General features: G+C 67.8%; 4 protein-coding genes across 7 annotated transcripts; 2 read left to right on the top strand and 2 right to left on the bottom strand.

The window, feature by feature from the left end:
• Window positions 1-127: 127 nt before the first annotated feature.
• LOC128152435 (fibroin heavy chain-like) lies at window positions 128-1671 on the bottom strand. The gene is given in 5 exon segments (XM_052810652.1): window positions 128-186; window positions 382-825; window positions 827-1250; window positions 1325-1422; window positions 1611-1671. Coding segments are annotated over 5 exon segments (1086 nt in total).
• A 2025-nt stretch (window positions 1672-3696) lies between these two features.
• On the top strand, window positions 3697-5522 carry PRG2 (proteoglycan 2, pro eosinophil major basic protein). Its single transcript, XM_052810887.1, has 5 exons — window positions 3697-3831; window positions 3935-4101; window positions 4195-4329; window positions 4929-5040; window positions 5306-5522. Exons 1-5 carry the CDS (start codon window positions 3771-3773, stop codon window positions 5362-5364), a joined length of 534 nt encoding a protein of 177 aa, XP_052666847.1. The 5' UTR covers window positions 3697-3770; the 3' UTR covers window positions 5365-5522.
• Window positions 5523-6566: 1044 nt separating this feature from the next.
• On the bottom strand, window positions 6567-10464 carry P2RX3 (purinergic receptor P2X 3). Of its 2 annotated transcripts, XM_052810875.1 has the most exons (12): window positions 10259-10464; window positions 9486-9621; window positions 9311-9382; window positions 9148-9214; window positions 8972-9065; window positions 8810-8887; window positions 8582-8723; window positions 7916-8052; window positions 7734-7827; window positions 7577-7642; window positions 7224-7301; window positions 6570-7046 (listed from the first exon to the last, which is right to left on the bottom strand). In XM_052810875.1, exons 1-12 carry the CDS (start codon window positions 10396-10398, stop codon window positions 6924-6926), a joined length of 1227 nt encoding a protein of 408 aa, XP_052666835.1. In that variant the 5' UTR covers window positions 10399-10464; the 3' UTR covers window positions 6570-6923. The 2 variants fall into 2 exon arrangements, with proteins under 2 accessions (XP_052666836.1, XP_052666835.1); XM_052810876.1 differs by lacking the exon at window positions 7224-7301 and having other exon boundaries at window positions 6567-7046.
• Window positions 10465-11228: 764 nt separating this feature from the next.
• SSRP1 (structure specific recognition protein 1) lies at window positions 11229-19600 on the top strand. Of its 3 annotated transcripts, none has more exons than XM_052810867.1 (17): window positions 11229-11338; window positions 11882-12064; window positions 12812-12997; window positions 13261-13366; window positions 14009-14199; window positions 14285-14515; window positions 14606-14709; window positions 14841-14969; window positions 15346-15567; window positions 15677-15749; window positions 16253-16391; window positions 16535-16580; window positions 17300-17423; window positions 17927-18097; window positions 18432-18523; window positions 18741-18924; window positions 19223-19600. In XM_052810867.1, exons 2-17 carry the CDS (start codon window positions 12011-12013, stop codon window positions 19289-19291), a joined length of 2121 nt encoding a protein of 706 aa, XP_052666827.1. In that variant the 5' UTR covers window positions 11229-11338; window positions 11882-12010; the 3' UTR covers window positions 19292-19600. The 3 variants fall into 3 exon arrangements, with proteins under 3 accessions (XP_052666827.1, XP_052666829.1, XP_052666828.1); XM_052810869.1 differs by lacking the exon at window positions 11229-11338 and adding an exon at window positions 11353-11371; XM_052810868.1 differs by lacking the exon at window positions 11229-11338 and having other exon boundaries at window positions 11739-12064.
• The last annotated feature ends 1408 nt before the right edge of the window (window positions 19601-21008 follow it).

The following is a 21008-nucleotide window of genomic DNA, read 5'->3' as shown; positions in this document are numbered from 1 at the left end:
CTCCCTGTGGAGCCCCAGCACACATGGACACACAGCCTCAGGGCATCTCTGGTTTACTGGATCAGGCATAGGGGCCACTGTGGGTCCCCAGTCCCTAGTGGTGCCATAGCAGCACCCCTGGGTGCCCTCAGTACTGGCAGATGAAGGGGTGCAGCTGGGAGCAGAGCTTGCTTCTCCAGAGCCCATCTGGGGACAGGGGCCAGCGTCAGTGTCATGGGGTGGCAGTGCACCCCAGTGCCCTGTACTCCCTCTCAGTGCCCCCTCCTGTTGCCCTCAGTAGCCTTGTGCCCCCTCCCACTGCCCCCTCCTATTGCCACCAATGGCCTGTGCCCCCCCCAGTGCCCTTCCCAGTGCCCCCAGTAGTCCTGTGCCCCCTCCCACTGCCACCAGTGGCCTGTGCCCCCAGTAGCCCAGTGCCCCCTCCTACTGCCACCAATGGCCTGTGCCCCCCCAGTGCCCTTCCCAGAGCCCCCAGTAGTCCTGTGCCCCCTCCCACTGCCCCCTCCCATTGCCACCAGTGGCCTGTGCCTCCTCCCAGCACCCCCTTCCCGTTGCCCCCAGTAGCCGTGTGCTCCCCACCCAGTGCCCAGGTGCCCTGGCACAGTGGGTGGGGGGTGCGGGTGCCCTCACCGCGGGCGCTGAGAGTGGTGCAGGTGGTGAAGAGGCGGTGGGGGTAGGTGGGCGCCCAGTTGGCGTAGTTCCAGGGGCTGGCATCCTCCCAATGTGACCCCCACTTCCCCCCCTGCCACAGAACCTCCTCAGCACCCAGCGCCTGGCACACAGCACCCCGCCCCAGCACCCCATACACAGCCCCTCACCCCCAAAAACCAGCCCAGCACCCATACCCAGCCCCAGCACTCCAGCCCCAGGGCTGCATACCCAGTTCCAGCCCCAGCCCTGACACCCATTCCCCTCACTGGCTCCGGCACCCAGCTGCAGCACTTCTTAGCCAGTCCTAACACCAGCCCCAGCACCCCATAACCCCACCCAGCTCCTGCACCCATACCCAGCCCCAGCAGCCCACACTCAGCCCCAACCCCATTCCCAGCCCCAGCCCCCACATCGAGCCCCAGCCCCACTCCCAACACCCCGGGTGGGGGCTGGACCCCCCTCACCCAGCGGCCGGTGACAGCCCCGATCCAGAGCTTGCGGTGGTGGGTGTAGGTGCGCGCCAGGTTCAGCAGCTGCTGGTTGCGTGCGGCGCTGTGCACCGAGGCCAGCTGCCCCCGCAGCACCTCCCGGCAGTGCCACTGCAGGACAGGGCATGGCTCAGCACCCCGCTGCACCCACCGGGCACCCGCCAGCACCCCAAGTCCCCCCTCACCTGGGCGCCAGCGTAGGTGTGGGCTGTGGTCACCACCGCGTAGCGAAACCGGCGGCCCTCCTCGGCCATGCCGGGGACCTCCTGGGAGTGGTGGGGGGCTGGCACGGGGGGACAGGGTGAGGGCTGGCACCGGGAGGGTCCCTCTGCCGCCCACCGCGAGCCCTGGGGCACATGGCACCGGCCGGTGTGGTGGGCACGGCACTTCTGCCGGGTGCCTGGGGTGTCCAGGGGACCCGGGGGGGGCAGGGGATGTCCCCGCAGGGTGGGCAGCGTGGCGGGCACTCACCGGGATGGCTGGCGGAGGTCGTGCCCAGCAGGGCCAGGACGAGGAGCAGGCAGGGCTGCATGGCGGGGCTGGGGACACCGGCACCCTCGGGCACTCTCGGGAGATGCCGTGTCCCCGGTCACTCTCTGCCACCCCTGGGGCCACCTCCACGTGCCTTGTGCCCCTCTGCCACCCCCAGCGTCACCCCATTCTCCCCACATCCCCTGTGCCACCCCCCCCACGCCCCAGTGTCGCTCTGCCACCCCCCGGTGCCATCCCCGTGGCCCCGGCACCCTCGTGCCACTCCAAGTCCCCCTTGTCCCTCTGCCACCCCCGGTGCCACACTGGGTTTCTCAACCCCATCCTGCCCCTCTGCCCCCCCCATGTCCCCACTGTCCCTCTGCCATCCCCAGTGCCACTGCGTGCCCCAGCCTCTCTGCCCCTGGTGCCGCCCCCACAGCCCCTAGCCCCCCTGTGCCCCCCCAAGTCCCTGGTTCCCCACTGCCATCCCCAGGCCACCCTGTCCCCCCCCCCACATCCCCCCCCGGCACACTGAAGCCACCCATTCCAGCCTCAGGGACACCCAGCCTGGTCCCCAGCCCCAGCAGCTTGGGACAGCCCACCCCGCTGTCCCTGTCCCTGTCCCCGCTCCTCACCTGGGACTTGGGGGGCTCTGCCCACGGTCACCCTTATAGCGGTGAGGGGGCCACATGTCCCCAACCACAGCCTTGCGCCACACCAGCCTCAGCCCTGCTGTGGCCCCCACCCGCCAACCTCTGGGCAGGAGGGGGGGGGGGCACCCTGGGGGGCCCTGTCTGCACCCTGCCTGGCCGGTGCGCAGGGTGCATTTGGTCCAGGGGAGGGGGCTGCTGGGGTGGGGGGGGTGCACAGGCGTGGGGTGCAGGGGGTACGGGCATGGGGGGTACAGGGGTTTGGGGGGCATGGGGCACAGGGTGGGAGTTGCTGGGGTGGGGGGCACACAGGGGAGGGGGCTGTTGGGGTGGGGGGGTGCACAGGGCATGGGGTGCGGGGGTTTGGGGGGCATGGGGCACAGGGTGGGAGTTGCTGGAGTGGGGGGCACACAGGGGAGGGTGCTGCTGGAGTGGGGGGTGCACAGGGCATGGGGATGGGGGCTGTGGGGCACACGGGAGAGGGGTGCAGGGGGCCCAGGGGAAGGGCTGTGGGGTGCTGAGTCATGAGCCCCACGGGGCCGGAGGGCAGGGGCCACCCCGGGGGGGGCAGGCCGGGGGGGCTGTGGGCCAACGGCCGGACCGGACCCTGGGGGCCGCAGCCGTTGGGGAGGAAATGGCCCTTGGGCAAGTGCTGCCTGGCGGGAGATGGTATCAGCACCCCAACCCCCCCATCACCCCCCCATCACCCCCCCCACCCCCGGGACTCGCTGCGCACCGCGTGCCCACCCCCACAGCCCCCACCCCTGGGCCCTGCACCCCTCAAACTTGAGCAGCCCCCACCCCGTGCACCCCACAGCCCTGCAGCCCCCACCCCAGGTGCCCTGTACCCCCCAAACATCCACGGCACCCACTCCCGTGCCCTGTGCACCCACATCCCCACAGCACCCCCCCCTTCTGCCCCATGCAACTCCCCCAGCAGCCCCCACCCTTGTGCCGTGTGCCCCCCACCCCGCAGACCCCTGTCCCCATTCCCCAGGTGCCCGGTGGGTGCCCCACGTGCCAGGCAGGACCAGGCAGGGTCCCCCCCCCGGGGTCCCTCCCGCCGTCCCCAGCAGTTGGGGGGGGGGGGGCCAGGCCGGGGTGGCGTAAGGCTGCGGTGGGGACGTGTGGCCCCATCACCCATATAAGGGTGACAGCGGGCAGAGCCACCCAGCCCGCAGAGGACAGAGACCCCCAAGTCCCAGGTGAGGAGCGGGGGACGGGGACAGCGGGGTGGGCTCAGTCTCCAGCTGCCGGGGCTGGGGACCGGGGTGGGTGTCCCTGGAGCTGGAACGGGTGGCTCTGGGGTGCCAGGAGGACATGGGGGGGGACAGGGTGGCACAGGGTGCCCAGGGGACAGGGTGGCCTGGGGATGGCAGTGGGGAACCATGGACATGGGGGGTACGGCGGGGCTAGGGGCTGTGGGGACGGCCCCAGGGGTGGCAGAGAGTGACCGGGGACACGGCATCTCCCGAGAGTGCCCGAGGGTGCCGGTGTCCCCAGCCCCGCCATGCAGCCCTGCCTGCTCCTCGTCCTGGCCCTGCTGGGCACGACCTCCGCCAGCCATCCCGGTGAGTGCCCGCCATGCTGCCCACCCCGCGGGGACACCGTGGGGACACTGTGGGGTCCCCCGCACCCTGTGTGCCCTGGGGTGACGCCCGCCGGTGCCCCCAGCCCCTGAGAGCCCCGAGGTGGATGAGGCGGCGTTGGAGGTGCCGGAGGAGGATGCCCGGTGCCCGCTGCAGAGCGAGACGCGGGCGTTGAGCGTCGCCAACCCGCTGGGCGCCAGCACCTTCCGCTACGTCATCGTCACCCGTTGCCAGAATTTCCACAGCGCCCAGGTGGGCAGAGGATGGGCGGGGGGGGGGTTGGGGTGACGGGGCACCGCGTGCCACCCGGGTGTCCCCATAACCGGTGTGTGTCCCTCTCCACAGCACATCTGTGCCCGGTGCTACCGCGGGCACCTGGCCTCCATCCATAGCTACAGAACCAACAGCCTCCTGCGGCACCAGGCACGGCTCAGCACCAACCATGGGCAGGTCTGGATCGGGGCCATCACCCAGCCCGTGGTAAGGCACCCCCCCTCACCCACCGCCCCACCCTGTGCCCCTTTCCCCAGTGCCCACCCTGGGTGCCCCAGCCCTGTCCCCAATGCCCAACTTTGGGTGCCCCAGCCCTGTGCCCCTGTCCCCCATGCCCACCCTGGGTGTCCCAGCCCTGTTGCCTGTCCCCAGTGCCCACCCTGGGTGCCCTAGCCCTGTCCCCAGTGCCCACCCTGGGTGCCCCAGCCCTGTCCCCGGTGCCCAACTTTGGGTGCCCCAGCCCTGTCCCCTGTGCCCACCCTGGGTGCCCCAGCCCTGTCCCCGGTGCCCAACTTTGGGTGCCCCAGCCCTGTGCCCCTGTCCCCCGTGCCCACCCTGGGTGTCCCAGCCCTGTTGCCTGTCCCCAGTGCCCACCCTGGGTGCCCCAGCTCTGTTGCCTGTCCCCAGTGCCCACCCTGGGTGCCCCAGCCCTGTCCCCCTGCCCCTGGTGCCCAACTTTGCGTGCCCCAGCCCTGTCCCCCATGCCCCCCCGGGTGCTCCTAGCCCATCCCCTACCCTGTTGTCCCCCAGGCCCCCCATGCCCGGTGCCGGGGAGTGTCCCCACGCCCTTGACCCCCTCTGTGCAGGGCAGGACCGTGCGCTGCTGGTGGGCCGACCAGACCCGCTGGAACTACTCGCACTGGCTGCACGGCTACCCGCTGGGCTCCCACCGCTACTGCACCTCCCTCTGCACCAACAGTCAGTGGGGCGGGGGGGGCACCCGGGGCCTTGGGGGGGGCTGTGCTGGGAGCCTCTGCCTGTGGGTGGGTGGGTGCAGAGGATGCTGGGGGAGCCTCGGGGTGGGGAGGTGGTACCCCGGGGGGGCTGGTGGCTGGTACAGGGTAGTTTGGGGGAGCTGGCACCAGGGGGGTTTAGGGTTGGGTCCCTGTGGGTTTGGGTCTGGTCCCCGGGGCAGCGGGTGCTGTCGGGTTCCAGGGCTGACCCCCCTCTTCCCCCCCCCCAGATGGGCGCTGGAGAAGCGTGCGCTGCCAGGTGAGGCTGCCCTTCATCTGCGAGTACTGAGGGGCTCAGCCCCCGCAATGGTGCCCCCCAGCCCTGTGGTCCCCCCAGGCACCCCCCCTGCTGCCGCCCCCCCCACTGGCCCCACGGCGGGGGGGCTGCACCCCCACCCTGGATCTCAATAAAGTATCAGCTTTCAGCACCCATCTCTGTGTTTGGGCCCTGGGCAGGTGCGTGGGGGGTCCTGGGGGGCCCCAGTGTGGGTGCTGGGTGCTGGGGCTGTCACAGGAGCAGTGGGAAGCACCCTGGGGTACACAGTGGGGGGGATGTTTGGGGACAGGGGTGTCCCTTGTATCCTGCACAGCCCCTGCGTGGGCAATGGGGGGGCACAGGGGCCCCTCCCCGGGGGCTGTGGTGGCACCCTGACAGCAGATGGCCACCCCCAAATCGGTGGTGTCACTCTGTCCTCCCCTTACTCTGCCCCTGCACCCCAACCCTTCCCATCAGACCCCCCCATAACCGCCTCTCTCCCCCCCCCCCCCCCCCGCACAGGCTGGAGATGGATGGGTGCTGCAAGCCAAAGGTTTATTGGGGTGGGGGGTGCAGCCCCCCCACCATGGGGCCGGCTGGGAGCAGGGCGGTCCTGGGGGGGTCGCAGAGGCCCCGGCAGCCCACATGTCCCCAGCACCCATCTTGGGGGGGGGCGGGGGGTGTCACCCCTGACACCCAACAGCACCCACTGCCCTGGTGCCCACCCCAGCCCCCCCCCCCCCCACTGGAGGTGTGGGAGCTGCGGGGACACAGGGGAAATGGGGTGGGACCCCCCCAGCCCCCCCCAGCCAGGTGGCACCTGGTGAGGGGAGCACTGGGGACCTGCGTCAGGGGGGGACAATGGGGCTGGGGCACCCTGGGGACGGGGCTGGGGCACCCAGGGTGGGCACTGGGGACAGGGTGGGCAGGAGGAGCCCGGCGGGGGTCCCGGCGAGCCCCTCACCCGGCTGCGGGCGCTGGCCCCGGTGCAGATGAGCGGGCTGCGGATGGGGGCCAGGTTCCCGTGGTGGCACTGGGCACACATGCACTGGGGGTCACGGCGTGTGGGGGGTCAGCAGAGCGGCACCCAGAGGGCTGTGTCCCCCGTCCCCACTCCCCAGGCATCCCAGCCCGGGTGCCCACCTGGGCAGCCCTTGTGGGACATCCCTGGAGCCCTGTGCCCTGCTGCCACCCCTGGGACCACCCCATTCTCCCCACATCCCCCGTGTCCCTCTGCCACCCCCGGGGCCACCCTATGTTCCTCACCTCCATCCTCCCCCCTCAGCCACCCTGTGCCCCCACTGTCCCGCCGCCATCCCCAGTGCCACCCTGTGCCCTGTCCCCTGTGCTCCTGCTGCCACCACCGCAGCCCCGATGTCGTCCCCACGGCCCCCCCCTGCCCCACGGGCACCAGCGTCACCCACTGCCCCGTATGCCCCCTGTGCCCTGTCCCACTGCCAGTGTGGGAAAGGCTGTGCCAGCCATTGGGGGGGCTGGGGCGGGGAGGGTGCGGGGGCCCCCCCGGCCGGGTGCAGGCAGGGGGCTGTCCCACAGTGGGGGGCAGGTGGGGGGCTGCCCCATGGCGCCCAGAGCTAGAGGCCGAGGGAGAAGGTGCCCGAGTCGGTGGACTGCTTGTCTCGACTGCAGCCCCCCAGCGCCCCGGGGGGACACGCCATGGGGCTGGTGGGGGGCACGGGCACGCCAGCCTCTGGCACCTGTGGGGCAGGGGATGGGCGCCAGGTTAGTCGCTGCCCCATAGCCAGGGCAGCTGGGGGGGCTCAGGGGCACTGCCTGCACGTCCCCCCCCGGCCAGCCCCACACATCTTCCAGTGTGGCTTGATCCAGCCCCCACCCCGAGGTGACCCCGCTCTGGCCCCAGCCCCACAGCTGACCTCCTCGAACTTGCGGGCCTTGTAGTGCTCGGCTCCCTTCAGGAAGTTGAGCAGGATGATATCGCACAGCACTGTGCCCTGGGGGCGGCAGCATTGGGGTGGGGGGGTCCCACGTTATGGGGCACCCCCCTGACACCCCACAGCCCACCACGGAGCCAGGCTGCCATCACCCTGGCGCTTTGCTGTGTCCCCATGCCCCACGGCTATGAGGTTTTCCTCCATCCCCCTCCCAATCGCTATGGGGCATCACCGCCCTCCCTGCCCCACATCTGTGGGGCGCACAGGGCCTCTCCCAAGCCCCCCACCCCCAGGGAGATGCTGTCACACAGGGGCTGAGAACGGCCACAACTCACCACGCCGATAGAGGTGAAAGCTGCCACCGTGTTGATGAGGGTGGGGACGATGCCAAACTTCCCAGCCTGGGGGTGCAGAGACCCCTGTTGGTGGGGGGGTCCCCACCCCCCATGGCCCCCATAGGGTCCCCAGGGAGGCCCCGAGCGCCGCACGTACATTGCCGTACACCAGGACGTCAAAGCGGATGCCGAAGGCCTTGGTGAGGGTGCGGCGCTCGGTGCCGTCCGGCCAGCGGTAGTACCTGGCGTGCCTGCGCGGGGACGCGGGGGACAGGGGCCGTGCCAGGCTGCGCACACGCATGTGACACGCGTGTCCCTGTGCGGCGGCGTGTGCCATACCTGAAGTTGTAGCCGGGGGCTGGGGCGGGGGGTCGGGCAAGGCCATCCAGGCGGGTGAAGGAGTAGCGGGGCAGGCAGCGCTCCCAGGCGCGGTCCAGGTCGCACACCCACCCGATCTTGATGCCCAGCACCCCCCCCTGCCGCGGCCCTCAGGGTCAGCCGCGAGCCGTGGCCCCGGACCCGCGTCCCCACATCCCCACGTCCCCGTGCCCTGCATCCCACGTCCCCGTGTCCCCATGTCCCACATACCGGCGTCCCCACATCCCCATGCCTGCATCCCACATCCCTGCAGCCCCACATCCCCATGTCCCCACACCCCCTGTTCCATGTCCCCATACCTGTACGTCCCACGTCCCCGCACCTGTACGTCCCATGTCCCCGCATCCCAAACCCCATTCGCCCACATCCCCACCCCTGAGTCCCCACATCCCCACACCCCATGTCCCCGTGTCCCCACATCCTGCACCCTCATGTCCTCATGTCCCCACGTCCCACATCCCCACGTCCCATGTCTCTGCCCCCGTGTCCCACGTCCCCACGTCCCCTGTCTCACGTCCCCATGTCCCCACACCCCCACATCCCACGTCCCCCTGTCCCAACACCCCACAGCCCCGTGTCCCCACGTCCCACACCCCACCCGCCGTGTCCCCGCGCCCCACGGCTCACGGTGGAGGCCAGCGTGGGGAAGTCCTGCCCGGCGAGGCGCACCACGTCCCCCAGCCGCAGGATGGGGCAGAGGGGCTGCTGCTCGGGGTGGAACCGGCAGCGCCCCAGCTCCCCCCCGCTGCCGGGGGGCGGCAGGTTGGCCCTGGGGGGACACAGGGGGGACACGGCCATCAGCCAGCCGGGCTGGGGGGGGATGCGGCCCCCCCGCCTGTCCCCGGTGCCACTCACTTCTCAAAGCCAAAGAGCGGGAAGCGGATGCTGTTCTTGATGAAGAGGGTAAAGTTTTCGGCCTCCAGCATGACGGGTCTGGGGGGGAGAAGAGGGTGTCCCTGGGGTGCGGGGGCACAGACCCCTGCCCCCCCCCATGTCCCCCCCCCCGGTCACACTCACACATCGACGGTGTCCACCTCCGGCGGGCACCAGCCCTGGATCTCGCAGGTGCGCAGGGTCCCGTTGTAGGGGACGCAGCGCCCCGTCAGCAGCCCTGCCAGAGCCCCCATCAGTGTGGCGAGCAGGCAGGCCTCAGCCCCCCCAGCCCCCACCCCCGGGGCGGGGGTCCCCCTCACCGCTGCCCGTGGTGGGGCTCTTCCCCTGGCAGTCGCGGTCAGCCGTGCAGCGGTACTCGGCTTCGCTCTGGGGGGGGGGGGTGGTGAGCCTGGGCGGGGGGGTGCAGGGGGGGACACACCCTGATGTGCCCCCCTGCCCACCGCCCCCCAGCCCCGTCCGTACCTCCGGGCAGACGCCCTGCGCCTGGTTCTCCGTCAGGATCTGCTTGGTGACCACCACGAACACCGAGGTGCCCTGGGGAGGGGATGTCACCGTCGCCCTGCCCGTCACCCTGACCACCCTCTGCTCCATCCGAGAGGGAAAACTGAGGCAGGGGAGGGGCCCGGCGCCCCCTCACCTGGTGGGGGGTGACATAGTCGGCCGTATCCAGCACCCGGCCGGCATAGCGCCCGATGCCCTTGACCTTGGTCACCACCGAGGACTCGATGACGGTGTCCCGCACCTGGTAGGCTTTCTCATGGAGGAAGACCCAGCTGGGACAACAGCCGCAGGGGGTGACGGGGACAGCCACCCCCACGGGACCTGCCTGCGCCCCGCCGTCACCCCCAGCCCACCCAGAGCTGCCGGAGCCCTGGGGCACCCGGGGCTGCCAGCCGAGCGGCTGCCGGGCCTCCGACAGGCGCCTGTCACCTGCCCGTGCCCCGCCGGTGGCTGCTGTCACCCCTCCAGGAGCACCCGGGGTCAGAGACCCCCTCCGTCACCCTCTGTGGCAATGCTGCTGCTCCCGCCCCTTTTGTCACCCTCACTGATGCTGTCCCCATCGTGTCACCCGCACCGACACGCTCTCCCGGCTGTCCCCACCGTGTCACCCGTGCCGGGTGTGCCTGACGTTCCCGGCACTGACACACTTGTCACCCTCTCGCCTGTCCCTCCTCCGCCCCATCACCCGGCTGTCACCCGCCGCTCCTGCCCCAGCCACCCCCCCCTCCCCGCACCACCGCCCAGGCTGTCCCCTCGCCGTCACCCCCCCATCCCCCTCGTCACCCGCCGGGTGACACCGGCAGCAGCCCCCCCCGTCACCTGGCTGACACCCGCTCGTCACCGCCAAGGGATGCCCTGGGCGAGGCGGGGTGACGGCGGGGAGGGGGGGTCCCGGGGGGGGGGTCTCACCCGATGAAGTAAGCGAGGATGAGGAGCTGCACGCCGCGGTTGACGGCCCCCACCACCCAGCTCTTCACCACCACCGACTTGGTGGTCTCGTAGGAGAAGAAGTCGGTCACCCAGCGGGTGCCGGGGCGCGGGGGGGGCATGGGCAGGGCAGGGCAGGAGCGGGCAGGGTACCGGCAGCGAGGGGCGATGCGGGCAGGGCGGGAGCGGGCAGGGTACCGGCAGCAAAGGCTGGGGTGGGCAGGGCGGGCAGGAGCAGGCAGGGGTCCAGGCAGGGCGGGAGGCGGGCGGGGGCAGGGCGGGGGGCGGAGGCTCAGCCCGGGGGGGGGATGGAGGGGGCGGGGGGGTGCAGGGGGAGGGAGGGAGCAGCTGGGGACGGGCTGGGACAGGGTGTCGTGTCCCGTCCCCCACCCCGGTCCGGGGGTCCCCTGCGATGCCCCCCTCCCCTTTGGGGGTCCCCGACGCAGGGGCGGGGCCGGGGGCAGCCCCTCGTTGGGGCGCACGGGGGGCCCCCCGCGTTTGGGGGGGGTCTGGTTGGGGGGGGAGTCCCCTCTCATGCGGGGGGTGCCCCGTCTGTGCGGGCCCCCGGCTTTGGGGGTGCCCCCCCCCCACCGGGGGGGCCTCCTATTTGGGGTGCTCCCACTCTCTGGGTGTCCCCATTTTGGGGGTGCCCCGGTTTTGGGGGGGGTGCCCCCCCCGGCCGTCGCGGTGACGTCACGGGGATCACCCAGCGCTGACCAATGGGGGTCGCGGCGCGGGGGGGCCGGCGGGGAGACCTCCCGCCGCTCTATGGTGCCCGGCGAGGCAGCGCGGCAGGTGAGGCCTGGAGGGGGCGGCCTCTCTAGCCGCCCATCCCCCACCTCTATGGCGGGGGGCGGGGGGCGCGCGGGACGCCGCGTTCACTCTAGCCGGGAGTCCTCCGAGCGCTCTATGGGCCCCGCCCGCGCCCTTGCCGCTCGGTCCTCCCGCGGTGGCGCCCAGAGCGGCTCCTCTCTGTGGCGGAAGTGGGGGCGGGTTCCGGCGGCGGCGGCGGCGGCGGCAACGGCGGCGGCGGCGGCGGCGGGGGGGGAGGCTCCGCGCGAGGTTCGTGTTGCGCAGGCGGGAAAAGTGTCGGCGGTGCGGGGGGGGGGCCGGGCCCAGCCCAGCCGGGCCGGGGGGGCCGCACCGGGGGGGGGGGGGGAGCGGGGCCGGGACTGAGGGGGGGTGGGGCGGGGAGGCGGTTGGGCCTTGGCGGGGAGCTCAGGCCGGGGGGGATTTGGGGGCTGGGAGCGGGGGGGGGGGGGGATTTGGGGGGGGGGGGTGGGAGCACCAGGGAGGGGAAGGGCAGGGCTGGAGGGACCGAGGGTGGGGGGGGGCGCGGGGGAAGGCCGTGGGGCCGTGGTGCATCTGGGGCAGGGGGAGAGGGGGGGGTCTGGGTCTCCCCCCGCGAGTGGGTCGGTGCCAGCCCGAGAGGCAACGTCCCGGGGGGGGCAAGGAAAGCGGGGCTAGGGGCGGGAGAGAGGTTTGGTTTTGGGGGTGCCGGCGTGGCTGTGCTCGCAGAGCCTGCCCCTGCGGGAGGGCCGGGAGCCATCTTCCCCCCGGGGAGCCGCCTGGCTGAGCTCCGCTCACCCTCCTCTCCCCCCGCAGCTGCTCTGTCTCTGTCCCCATCCCCACCTGCCGCTGACCCGGGGCATGCCGGGCTGGGGGGGGAACTGAACCACTCGCTGCGCTCAGCCTCCCTCCCCTCCCAAAGCCCGGGTGCCTCCCCCAGCCGCCATGGCCGACACGCTGGAGTTCAACGAGATATACCAGGAGGTGAAGGGATCCATGGTGAGCGAGCCGGGGGGGGGGAGGGGGACGGTCCCTGGGGAGCCCCGCTTGGGCCCCAGCAGGTGACACATCGAGTCGAGACCTGCTCTCCCAGCCGAAACGCTGCAGGGCGCTTCCCCCACCCCGGCGTCTCTTCCGCCGCCTCGTCCTGGCAGAGGGTGTTTTGCTGATCTCGCCTGGAAGCAGGGTGCGGAGGCGCCTTGTTTCCGGAGCTGAAGCATTTTGGAGCATCAATGGGGGCTTTTAGTGCCAGCCCGTTGCGGAGCGAGCGAGGTTGTGGTTGGGAACGCTTCCAGGACGAGGCAGAAGGGATGCCAGCTCTGTGCATCCACTGTGGCTGCTGCGAGAGGGTTGCCTGTCGGCTGTCAGCCTGTTCCAGCGCAGGGGAGCGGGCAGGGACGGCTTGGGGGAGTGTTGAGTGTTTCTGGGTCACCCTCAATCCTCTGGCTTTTGGAACATTGTCCCTAAAAGCCTGATGGAGCTACAGCACTGTAGCGGCACCGAGGGTGCTCGTGACTGTCTTGTGGCCACTTGAATCCCCAATTGAGGTGGTATGGAGCGTGTGACAACTGAAACTGGTGGGCGTTTGGGGAAGCCACCTTGTTTCACCTGGAAGGGTCATGCAGCTGCCGGTTGTGCCTGAAAGGCAGCACTTCCCTGCTCTGGGGGCTGGTGGTGTCGTTGGGCTGTTCCCCTGCATGTGGGGCGAGCCGCCCCCGCCTCACACCTACCTGCCTCTCCCACCAGAATGACGGGCGGCTGCGGCTGAGCCGCCAAGGTGTGATCTTCAAGAACAGCAAGACGGGGAAAGTGGACAACATCCAGGCCTCGGAGCTGGCTGAGGGCGTGTGGCGACGCGTGGCGCTCGGTCACGGCCTCAAGCTGCTCACCAAGAACGGCCACGTCTACAAATACGATGGTTTCCGGGAATCAGTGAGTCCCCCGGCCCCTGCGTGCCTGGCCCATCCTTGTCCCTGGCTGGTGTCTCTTCTCTTGCTGGCTTGTGCTTGTCCTGTGTTGAGCTGTGCTCCCTGCGAGTCTCGCAGCGCTGACCCCCCAAGAACAGCTCTGACCCCTATTTTTCTTGCTGCTTCTTTTGTGCCGGGGGGGCTGCATCCCAGTTACGGGCTCTGGGCAGTGCCTGCCCGTACGTGGCGGTTTCTAATGGACGTTCCCTCCTTCTCGCCCCGGCCCAGGAGTTTGATAAGCTCTCAGATTTCTTCAAGGCCCACTATCGCCTGGAGCTGGCAGAGAAGGATCTGTGTGTGAAGGGTTGGAACTGGGGGACGGTGAGGTTTGGAGGTGAGTCGTGGTGATGCTGTTACTGGGGGAAGGGAACCTCTGTGCTGGCTGCAGCCCGAGGTGGTGGGGCTGGTCTGGTGGCTGGGAGAGTTTCCCACCACCATGGCTGTTCCTGCAGCACCCAGCCGATCCCCTGAGCAGCGGCCTGCTTTCTAGTGGTGTCCTCGGGGACAGTGAGGACGTTAGCCATCCCAGGAAAGCAGGAGATACCTGCGGGCCCCAAATCCAGGGCGGAGGTTTTGCAGGCAGGGAATGCTCAATGTAAAAGAAAGGTCGGGCTGGGAGCTGCGAGCGTCTGGCAGAGCCTGCCGGAGCCAGGGGAGCTGGTGGATGCTCCTCCCTGGTCTGAGAGCAGGGGAACATGGGAACAGACAATTCCCTCCTGTTCATTTCTGATCAGCGTCGATCTCTGGGGCCATAGCCAGAAGGAGAAAGCCTGGAGATTTGGGAGGGAGCATGGGAATGCAGGGGGGGAGAGGAGAGGCATCGCTGGACTTTGGGAGAAGACTAAGGCTGCTGCTGGAGATGGGATATAGGAGGATGCTGTGGGCCTGCCCCGCAGGGTGGACCCTATCCCCACCTCGTGGTGCGGTAGTTCTGATCCTGCAGTGACAGGCTGAGTCTCCCCTCCCGCCCCTGCAGGGCAGCTGCTCTCCTTTGACATCGGGGAGCAGCCGGTGTTCGAGATCCCCCTCAGCAACGTCTCCCAGTGCACGACGGGCAAGAACGAGGTGACGCTGGAGTTCCACCAGAATGATGATGCCGAGGTCTCGCTCATGGAGGTTCGTTTCTACGTGCCGCCGACCCAGGAGGACGGCGTGGATCCCGTGGAGGTGAGTGGGGGGCCGCGGGGATGGCGGGTCGGGCAGAGGTGGTAGCTGGGTACCCTCACCTGGCCGTAACTCCCTTCCCTTGCAGGCCTTTGCTCAGAACGTCCTCTCCAAGGCGGACGTGATCCAGGCCACCGGAGATGCCATCTGCATCTTCCGGGAACTGCAGTGTCTGACGCCTCGTGGGCGATACGACATCCGCATCTACCCCACCTTCCTGCACCTCCATGGCAAGACCTTCGACTACAAGATCCCCTACACGACCGTGCTGCGCCTCTTCCTGCTCCCGCACAAGGACCAGCGACAGATGTTTTTTGTGGTGAGGAGGGGACGAGGGGTCTTCCCTCCCCCAGGGAAGGGTGAGAAGCGATGGGTGATTTCAGGTCCTCACCTCCTCTTCTCTTTTCAGATCAGCCTGGATCCCCCGATAAAGCAAGGCCAGACCCGCTACCACTTCCTTATCCTGCTCTTCTCCAAGGATGAGGACATCTCCCTGACGCTCAACATGAATGAGTGAGTTCTGCTCCTGCCAGGCCACTTCCTGGATCCCCTCCCTGGATCTGTGGGCTGCGGGGAGCTGGGAGGGAGGTAACGAACCTCCTGACTTCCCATTCTCACCGTTGCCCTCTCTTTTGGCCGTGCAGGGAGGAGGTGGAGAAACGCTTTGAGGGGCGGCTCACCAAGAACATGTCGGGCTCTCTCTACGAGATGGTCAGCCGGGTCATGAAGGCGCTGGTGAATCGCAAGATCACCGTGCCTGGCAACTTCCAGGGGTGAGGCGTGCTGCTGCCGGCTGAGGGGGGTGTGAGTGGTGAAACATGGGATCTTCCTCCTGCCGGAAAAGACGCGGAGATGGGGAGGGATGCAAAGCGTTCCTTGTCCTCCCTAGGGCAGGAGAAGCTGTTGGTTTGGTAGTCTGAGGCCAGGGGCTTGAGATCCTCCCTGACTCTGGCAGCAGGACCGGCCCCTCTCTTTCTCATTTGTTCCTGTTGACAGTGGGAAGGGGCTCTGTGAGATTCGTGCGTCGTGCCGGGGCAGCAGCCGACAGGCTCGTCCAGGCTGCTGTGGTCCTCTGTCTCACTGTGGGGATGGGCACGGGGAGAGCGTTTGCTCCCTGCGGGTGTAAGACAGCTGCATTTGCCCTCGCAGACACTCTGGAGCCCAGTGCATCACCTGCTCCTACAAGGCCAGCTCGGGGCTTCTCTACCCGCTGGAGCGGGGCTTCATCTATGTGCACAAGCCACCCGTGCACATCCGCTTTGACGAGATCTCCTTCGTCAACTTTGCCCGCGGGACCACCACCACCCGCTCCTTCGACTTCGAGATTGAGACCAAGCAGGGCACGCAGTACACCTTCAGCAGCATAGAGAGGTGGGCACGGGGCAGGGTCTCGCTGTGCCTGCCGGGCTTCTCTTCACGGCAAGACGGGTGCCTTGCCGGGACCCCAATAGCTGCCCTGACTGCCCTGCCTGTCCCGCAGGGAGGAGTACGGGAAGCTCTTTGACTTCGTCAATGCCAAGAAGCTGAACATCAAGAACAGAGGCCTCAAGGAGGTACCTGCTGAGCAGGGCTGGTTCCCTGCACCCTGCTGGAACCGCTGCCCCGCCGGCTGGGGTGGGGAGAGGGCTGGGGGCTGTCTTCTCTCCAAAATTTTGCGGCTTTTCCCTTTTTTTTCACCTCTCTTTTCTCTCCTTGCCCTTGTAGAGGAAAAAGGTCCGTGCGATATCCCTTCCTCTTTCTCCTCTTCCTCCTCCTGGTGCAGGTTTCCTCTGCATGGCCGTGGTGGTCCCTGACTAAACCCAGTAACCCTGGCATGATTTGCAAGGGGCCTCCCCCCCTAACTCAGATAACTTTTCTGCCCCTCTCTCTGGAGCCCTGACAGGGAGAAGGAGGGGACATGGCGGGTGTCCTGTCCTCCCTGCCCTGTGCATGTGTCTGGGGCCTGCTTGGGGGCCGTGCCCACCCAGGAGCATGCCAGGAGTTGCAGTTTCCAGAGGCCGGGTGTGTGCAGGTTGGGGGAGCGTGGGGAGCGGCTCTCACACCGTCTCTCCTGCAGGGCATGAAGCAGAGCTACGACGAATATGCTGACTCCGATGAGGACCAGCACGACGCCTACTTGGAGAGGATGAAGGAGGAGGGCAAGATCCGGGAGGAGAACGCCAACGACAGCAGCGACGGCTCTGGAGAGGAGACAGGTGAGGGCTGAGGCTGGGGGGCATGAGGGACTGCTGGGGGGGCTGTCTTCGATGCTCAGGCTTCTTCCCCCCTGCCCCTCCCCGGTGAAGTCCTGTCCATCCTCGCCTCGCTATAAGCTGACCCCTGCGCTCTCTCCTTCCAGATGAGTCCTTCAACCCTGGAGAAGAGGATGATGACGTGGCTGAAGAGTGAGTGGAGGCTGGGGAGGGGTCTGTCCGGGGGGGCTTTTGGAAGGTGCTGTTTGGGGGTGTCTTGTGGTGGCAGCAGCTGCGTGGGGCTGTGTGAACATTGGGGAATGCTACAGGCACAACCAGTATCACTTTATAGATCCTTGGGCTTAAAAATCTTCGAGAAGCAGGTGCAGTCCTGGGCTCGCTCTATTATGATGACATGATACAACTCGAAAGGGTTAGAGAGGGGCAGTCAGGGGGATCAGACGGCTCCTGGATGAGGCCTTGGCTGTTCATGCTGGAAAAGAGAACAGCGGGAGGAGGATGGGACGCAGCTCCATAAAATCCAGAGCTGGGGGAGAAGGTGGGCGAGAATCACAGTGTCTGCACCAGCATGATGGGCTATCGTGTGTGCTGGTGGGAGCTGGGTTCAGCCTGACAGGAGGAGGTGGGTCTTGGTGGATTTGAGCTGTGTGGCGTTGTGAGCGCCTAAAATTTACAGGAAGTCAGAAAACGATGAGCTGTGTTCGTGGAAGGAAAATCCCCTGAGAGCTGTTAAGCACGAACACAAGAGCTTCAGCTCAGGAAGCCTCCGAATTATGGGTTGCTGGAGGCTGGGAGAGTTCAGGGGCATGTCTTGCTGGCTGCTTGTCGCTGCTACGTCTCCTCCACCTTGTGCTTCATCTTTCTGGGGTGGGGGTCTTGAGCTGTTGCTGAAGCCAAGTACCTCCACACAGGTTTGACAGCAACGCCTCGGCCAGCTCCTCCAGCGGTGACGGCGACAGCGACCGGGATGAGAAGAAGCCGGCTAAGAAGGCCAAGATTGTCAAAGACCGCAAGCCTCGCAAGAAGCAGCTGGAGGTGAGAGGTTGCTGCTGACGGGTTGTGGAGAGCAGGACCTGCTCCTGGAGCATGGGTTGCTGTTCCCTGTTGGGAGCAACACTGGGGAGATGCAGGTCACAGCCCATCAGCTGAGCTGCTTCACCTCAACCTTCTGCCGTGGTCCGATCTGGTGGCACCACCTCGCTGTGCTTTGCCCTGGGTGGGTCAGTTGTCCAAGCCTGACTTCGCTGCCTCCTGCGGATGAGTCTAGGTGGAGTCTCTTCCAAAGGGTGCATTGTACCCGCACCTAGCCAGTCCTTTCGGTTGTTAGGGGGTTGTCTCCAGCAACCTGCCCTTCCAGCTTCCGTGGGTGTGACCTGACAACCCGTCTCCCCTGACGGTGTAGCTGAATTGCTGGTGGGATGTAGGAGGCAAGCTGAGACCCAGCCCTTCGTCTTGGGGCAGCCCCAGGTCTCGAGGTCTTCAGCGAGTGGTGCTGTTCGAGGCTTTCATCCTTGTTCTCTCCGCTCCCTGCCTTCTAGAGCAAGAAAGGGAAAGATCCCAATGCTCCTAAGCGGCCGATGTCAGCTTACATGCTCTGGCTGAATGCCAACCGTGAGAAGATCAAGTCAGACCATCCTGGCATCAGCATCACAGACTTGTCCAAGAAGGCCGGGGAGCTCTGGAAAGCCATGTCCAAGGAGAAGAAAGAGGTGAGGGACGGGGCATCTGGGTTGCTCTGCTGGTGGGGAGAGCCGAGCCTGGTCTCGGAGGGGGAGGCTGGAGCTGAGGAGGCCTGGCTGGCTCTTGCTTGGTCTCCGGAACCTGGTGCTTCATAGGTGGGAGGTCGGGAGGGGAGTGTGGCAGTGGGGAGGTGATGTCTTTGGGCTGGTGAGCTCTTGGGTGAGCGTAGGCATGATCCAAGGTGGCGAGGGCCGTGGTGGGAGTGCTGGCTTGGTGTGAGTGGGGATGGTGTTGGGCTCTGGTGGTGCAGGTGGTGGAGGAGGAGGAGGGGAAGGCCCTGCTAACCTTGTGCTCTTGCTGCAGGAATGGGATCGCAAGGCAGAAGATGCCAGGAGGGACTACGAGAAGGCCATGAAGGAGTACAGCGTGGGCAGCAAGTCAGAGAGCTCCAAGACGTAAGTGCGCCGAGCAGGGAGGGCTGGTGGGGAGGGTGGCAGGGCTTCTCCCCTCTGAAATTGGGCTGTTGCCCGGCCATCATGGTGCCTGAGCCTCTCCAGGGCTGGGGGGTGTGTGAAGAGCATCCTTGGCTCTGCGGTGCCAGAGACGGGGCCGGTGGGCTGTCAGCAGGGTAACACTTCTCCTCTCTCTTCCACCCTCCCAACACACGCACAGGGAGAGGTCTAAAAAGAAGAAGAAGAAGCAGGAGAAGCAGATGAAGGGGAAAGTGGAGAAGAAAGGTGCCGCCTCCAAGTCTTTGTCCTCCACCAAGTCCCCTGCCAAGAACATGAGCGAGAGCTTCAAGAGCAAGGAATTTGTCTCCAGCGATGAGAGCTCCTCCGCAGAGAGCAAGAAGGAGGTAGGGCTCTCACCTGGCCGGGGGGGTTCTACTGGCCCGTCTTCCCCATGCTCCGTTTGTCTTTCTGGGAGCCAGCCCACTCCTCCCATCCCGGTAGGGGCTCTGGGACCCTCTGGTACCTCTTGTCTGCGGTATGCTGGTCGCATCCCTCTGCTGTGGGTGGCCTGTCTGTGCAACACACATCCCTGTGTCACCACTGTCACCCCGTCCCCGCGGTGGGGCACAGGAGAGGCGGGGGAATGGGAGCTGCTGCCCTGACCTCATCCCCTGCCGCCCTGACCTCATCCCCTGCCCACAGGACTCGGAGGAGGAGGGAGTCGCCAGCTTGCCCCCCAGCTCGGAAGAATCCGCATCCGGCTCGGATTAGCCCTGTCCCCAGCTGGCTCCAGGCCGGTTCCCAGATCGGCGAGAGGACTGGGCGGGCCGGCCCCGCGGCAGGGACCTGGGTCTTGGGCTCCGGCCGGCTCCCGGCCCGCCTTGCCACGACTTCGCATCCTCCTGCCCCTGATGCCGAGGGCAGGGAGACACGGGAGCGGGATAGGAGGGTCCCCGGCCCCCCTCGCCTGACCCCTCGGTGCCTGGCTGGGGGAGCGAGACCCCGTGGAGGAGGGAGGCCCTGGAGGGGCCTCAGTCCCACCTCAGCCCTGTTTGCATCAATTTATTTTTTTTAAATACTCGGGTTTGTTTCTGTCTTTTCTTTCCTTGGATTTTTTCGTCGTTGGTTTTTTGTTTTTTTTTTTTTTTTTTGTATTTTGGGTCCGTTCACATGGCAACTCGGATTGAATAAAAAAAAAAAAACCCACCGAGGGCGTGAGTGTGGGTGCAGAGCCAGGGAGGGAGCGGGGCCGGCTCCCCCCTTCCTTCCTTCCCCGCAGCCGGCCTGGAGCTTCGCTCCCCCCCTTGAACCGGGGCCAGCGGCTGAGCTCACTCCCTGCCCATCCATTAGCGGCCCCCGGCCCCTCCTCGGCCTCCCCCATCCCGCTGAGGAGCCATCAGGCTCCTAATGGAGGCCCCTCGGTCGATCCTGATGCGATCGGGGTTTTCTACACCTCCCCGATGAGCCGCCGCGGCGGGGGGAAACTGGCGGCCGGGGGGGGCCTGATCCTATTAACGCCGCTTCCCCTCCGCTGGTGATTGTGGCCACTTCCCGGCCTGGCTGCGGGGCAGTGGCCCCTCGGGGACAGGGCGAGGCCCTGGCTGCCCCCGCCACCGCGTTTACCGGCACCGCTGGCCCTGCGCCGGGGGTTGGGGGGGGATGACATGGGGGTTGCAGCGGGGTGTTGTCAGCCCAGGGGTGTTGTCAGCTGGCCGCGTGTTGCAGCTGGGTGTCAGGTGGGGAGGAGCGGGGGTGGTCGGAGGGAGCTGGGGTGTCACTTGGGGAGGGTCTGGGTGTTGCGAGCCGGTTGTGCCCTGTGGCAGGGTGACAGGCACCCCGGGGGTGGGTGACGGGGTGCGCTGCAGCGGGGTGGGGGTCTGGGAAGACCTGGGGTGCTGCCGGCCGGCTGTGCGCCCCAGCGGGGTGTTAAGCAGGGAGGTGACGGGGTGTCGTGAGAGGCTGGGGTGTGTGGGGGTCGGGCGGGGAGAGCCCAGGGTGTTGTGAGCCAGCTGTGCGCCCCGGCGGGGTGTTAAGTGGGAAGGTGAGGGGGTGTCGCGAGAGGCTGTGCGCTGGGGTGTGGGGGGTCGGGCGGGGAGGCCCTGGCGTGCTGTAGCCGGTTGTGCCGGGCCCAGGGCCAGGGGGTGTCCATGGGCCTGTTCCATCGGCGGGGCCGCACCGCCAGCACCCCAACAGTCAGGCAGCGGTGGGTGCCCCTCTAGCGCCCTCTCTATGGTAAACCCAACAGCGCCTCTCTAGCCGCGCCCCCCCACCCCCTCCCCTCCGTCTCCTCTCCCTGCTCCGCCCGGCCACGCGGCGCCGGGGCCGCTCTGGCCCGCCGCTCTCGCTGGTTGGCGGAGGGGGTGGGGCGGAGTGGGGCGTGGCCAGAGGTGGGAGGTGGGGCGGGCGCGCGCTCATGAATATGCAGCAGCGGCGGCGGCGGCGGCGGCGGGTGAGCGGGGGTCGCTCCGTTGGGCCGGGCTCTACGGGG

The sequence above is a fragment of the Harpia harpyja genome, chromosome 16 (genome assembly GCF_026419915.1).
Source record: "Harpia harpyja isolate bHarHar1 chromosome 16, bHarHar1 primary haplotype, whole genome shotgun sequence".
Lineage (NCBI taxonomy): Eukaryota > Metazoa > Chordata > Aves > Accipitriformes > Accipitridae > Harpia > Harpia harpyja.
This window is presented reverse-complemented; position numbering and strand designations above follow the sequence as displayed.

Bases quoted from the DNA above. Each gene is read 5' to 3' on its own strand.
- PRG2 (XM_052810887.1), top strand. From the start codon at position 3,771: ATGCAGCCCTGCCTGCTCCTCGTCCTGGCCCTGCTGGGCACGACCTCC. The intron at 4,102-4,194 runs GTGGGCAGAGGA...CCCTCTCCACAG, and splicing joins AGAATTTCCACAGCGCCCAG to CACATCTGTGCCCGGTGCTA. The intron at 4,330-4,928 runs GTAAGGCACCCC...CCCTCTGTGCAG, and splicing joins GGGCCATCACCCAGCCCGTG to GGCAGGACCGTGCGCTGCTG.
- P2RX3 (XM_052810875.1), bottom strand. From the start codon at position 10,398: ATGCCCCCCCCGCGCCCCGGCACCCGCTGGGTGACCGACTTCTTCTCC. The intron at 7,828-7,915 runs GTATGGCACACG...GTCCCCGCGCAG, and splicing joins GCCCCCGGCTACAACTTCAG to GCACGCCAGGTACTACCGCT. The intron at 7,047-7,223 runs GTCAGCTGTGGG...CCTGCCCCACAG, and splicing joins AGGCCCGCAAGTTCGAGGAG to GTGCCAGAGGCTGGCGTGCC.
- SSRP1 (XM_052810867.1), top strand. From the start codon at position 12,011: ATGGCCGACACGCTGGAGTTCAACGAGATATACCAGGAGGTGAAGGGA. The intron at 14,516-14,605 runs GTGAGGAGGGGA...TTCTCTTTTCAG, and splicing joins AGCGACAGATGTTTTTTGTG to ATCAGCCTGGATCCCCCGAT. The intron at 15,568-15,676 runs GTGGGCACGGGG...CCTGTCCCGCAG, and splicing joins ACCTTCAGCAGCATAGAGAG to GGAGGAGTACGGGAAGCTCT.